At 31.9% G+C, this 1,678-nt stretch overlaps 1 protein-coding gene across 1 annotated transcript in view; it reads right to left on the bottom strand.

Moving 5' to 3' along the window:
- The window catches only part of LOC100572330, a gene marked incomplete at its 5' end in the record, with an annotated part of 4,769 nt that extends 4,332 nt beyond the window's left edge, over window positions 1–437 (bottom strand). Inside the window, one exon of the mRNA XM_029492255.1 lies at window positions 81–437. Coding sequence (XP_029348115.1) covers window positions 81–437 — 357 coding nt within the window. The remainder of the gene's footprint in view (window positions 1–80) is intronic.
- Window positions 438–1,678: the final 1,241 nt, after the last annotated feature.

Genomic DNA, 1,678 nt, shown 5'->3' with positions numbered 1-1,678 from the left:
AAAGGACTGCGGGCCTTCTTCGGTTCAGAAGTAGCAATCTCAAGTGGAAACGGTCGCGGTCCAGTGGGTTCACTACGTACATCCGAGCCAACGTCACGTTTGTCATTCGATTCAGCCGCGGACACCATTGTCTGACATTTCCGAGATTTCTTTCTGGCCGCGGAACCTGCCACGTGTAATGCTTCGGTATGTCGTGGTACAAGTATTGTCGTGCATCCGCGTTGGTCGCGTTGAGCGCGAAGAACTGCGTGAGTTTCGTGTGACGTACAACTTGGTTCTGTAGCCGTTCTTCTTCTTGGCCCGGCGCAAAGTACACGTTCTGACGACCCTCCAGGTGAACAGGAAGCCTGACGACCACGTGACTTTTGCCGTGCAAATTGTACGAAAACAATCGCCAGATGGCTTCTGGCGGGCTGACGTATCTCGAGTTGACGTACCTAAAAAGAAATATTCAAAATATGACTAACAATACATTGACTGGCTCAATATAATATGATACCGTTTGGTGTTATTATTATTATTAATTATAATTATTCAAGTGAATTTAATTTATTTTTTGTTCTGTTGACGCATAGTATAGAAATAGAATAGAAACATTTAACCATACTAAGAACTTATTTATGAAAATTGTACGAAGACTTACAGTTCTTTACTGTTAGTGAACAGATACACCATCGGTGTGTCATTATTAGTTAGGCATACAATAAATGTGACTGATATATAATGATATGTTGTGATAAACAAATGTTGCAGTAGCACAGGTAAAACAAAAACGGCTTGAGTAGGTAAATATTAATATTAATCAATATAAGTTTACAATTTTAATAATTTACAGAGTTATAATTTGTATAATTTGTACTGTGAAAATAAGACATCAAATGTTAAGTCAAAGAAAAAACTTGTATGAGCTGGAATACATTATCTGTGTGACTGTGTATAAATCACTGTATAATATTATACACGAATGGCAAAGCTATAGGAATATTGATGTATATCAACGAAAACAATAATCCATAAAAGTGTGTTTCACTTGAATGAAAAAACATAAAAATAATAATAATAATAATACCTAAACAACACATTAAATGTAAAGTATATAATATAAAAGTATACAACTAAAAACCTAAAAAACATTGAGTAAAATAACACTGAACACACTGCTAAAAATAACACATGCATAAAATATTGTTAAATGCTAATAATTGTCATATGCTATGGTAATAATTTTCAATGTAATATCTATAATAAAAATCTATCAATAGCATGTAGGTACCACTGTGTACTAATGTAGTCCACTTATAAAACTCTCTGCAGAAGTACATAATGTATGGTACAACCTAGTATATATCATAATATATAATTATAAGACACTATTGATGGTAATTGATTTATTAGTCAGCTATTTATTTAATTTATGTATAGAATGTTTATTATACACAGCTTGAATGAAAACACATTAAAATAACGCATCAAATGTAATTAATAATAATACCTAAACAACACATTAAATAATATATATATATTGAAGTATAAAACTAAAGGTAATGGTAATGGTAATGGTGAATGTATAAAACTGCCCTAAAAAGTAGTAAATAATTAATACACACTGAACACCTAAATAAACGTATACAATCCACCATAATAATCATTATACCATACACATATTATATATAATAAT

Source organism: Acyrthosiphon pisum, unplaced genomic scaffold (assembly GCF_005508785.2).
Source record: "Acyrthosiphon pisum isolate AL4f unplaced genomic scaffold, pea_aphid_22Mar2018_4r6ur Scaffold_21108;HRSCAF=23053, whole genome shotgun sequence".
Taxonomy (NCBI): domain Eukaryota; kingdom Metazoa; phylum Arthropoda; class Insecta; order Hemiptera; family Aphididae; genus Acyrthosiphon; species Acyrthosiphon pisum.
This window is presented reverse-complemented; position numbering and strand designations above follow the sequence as displayed.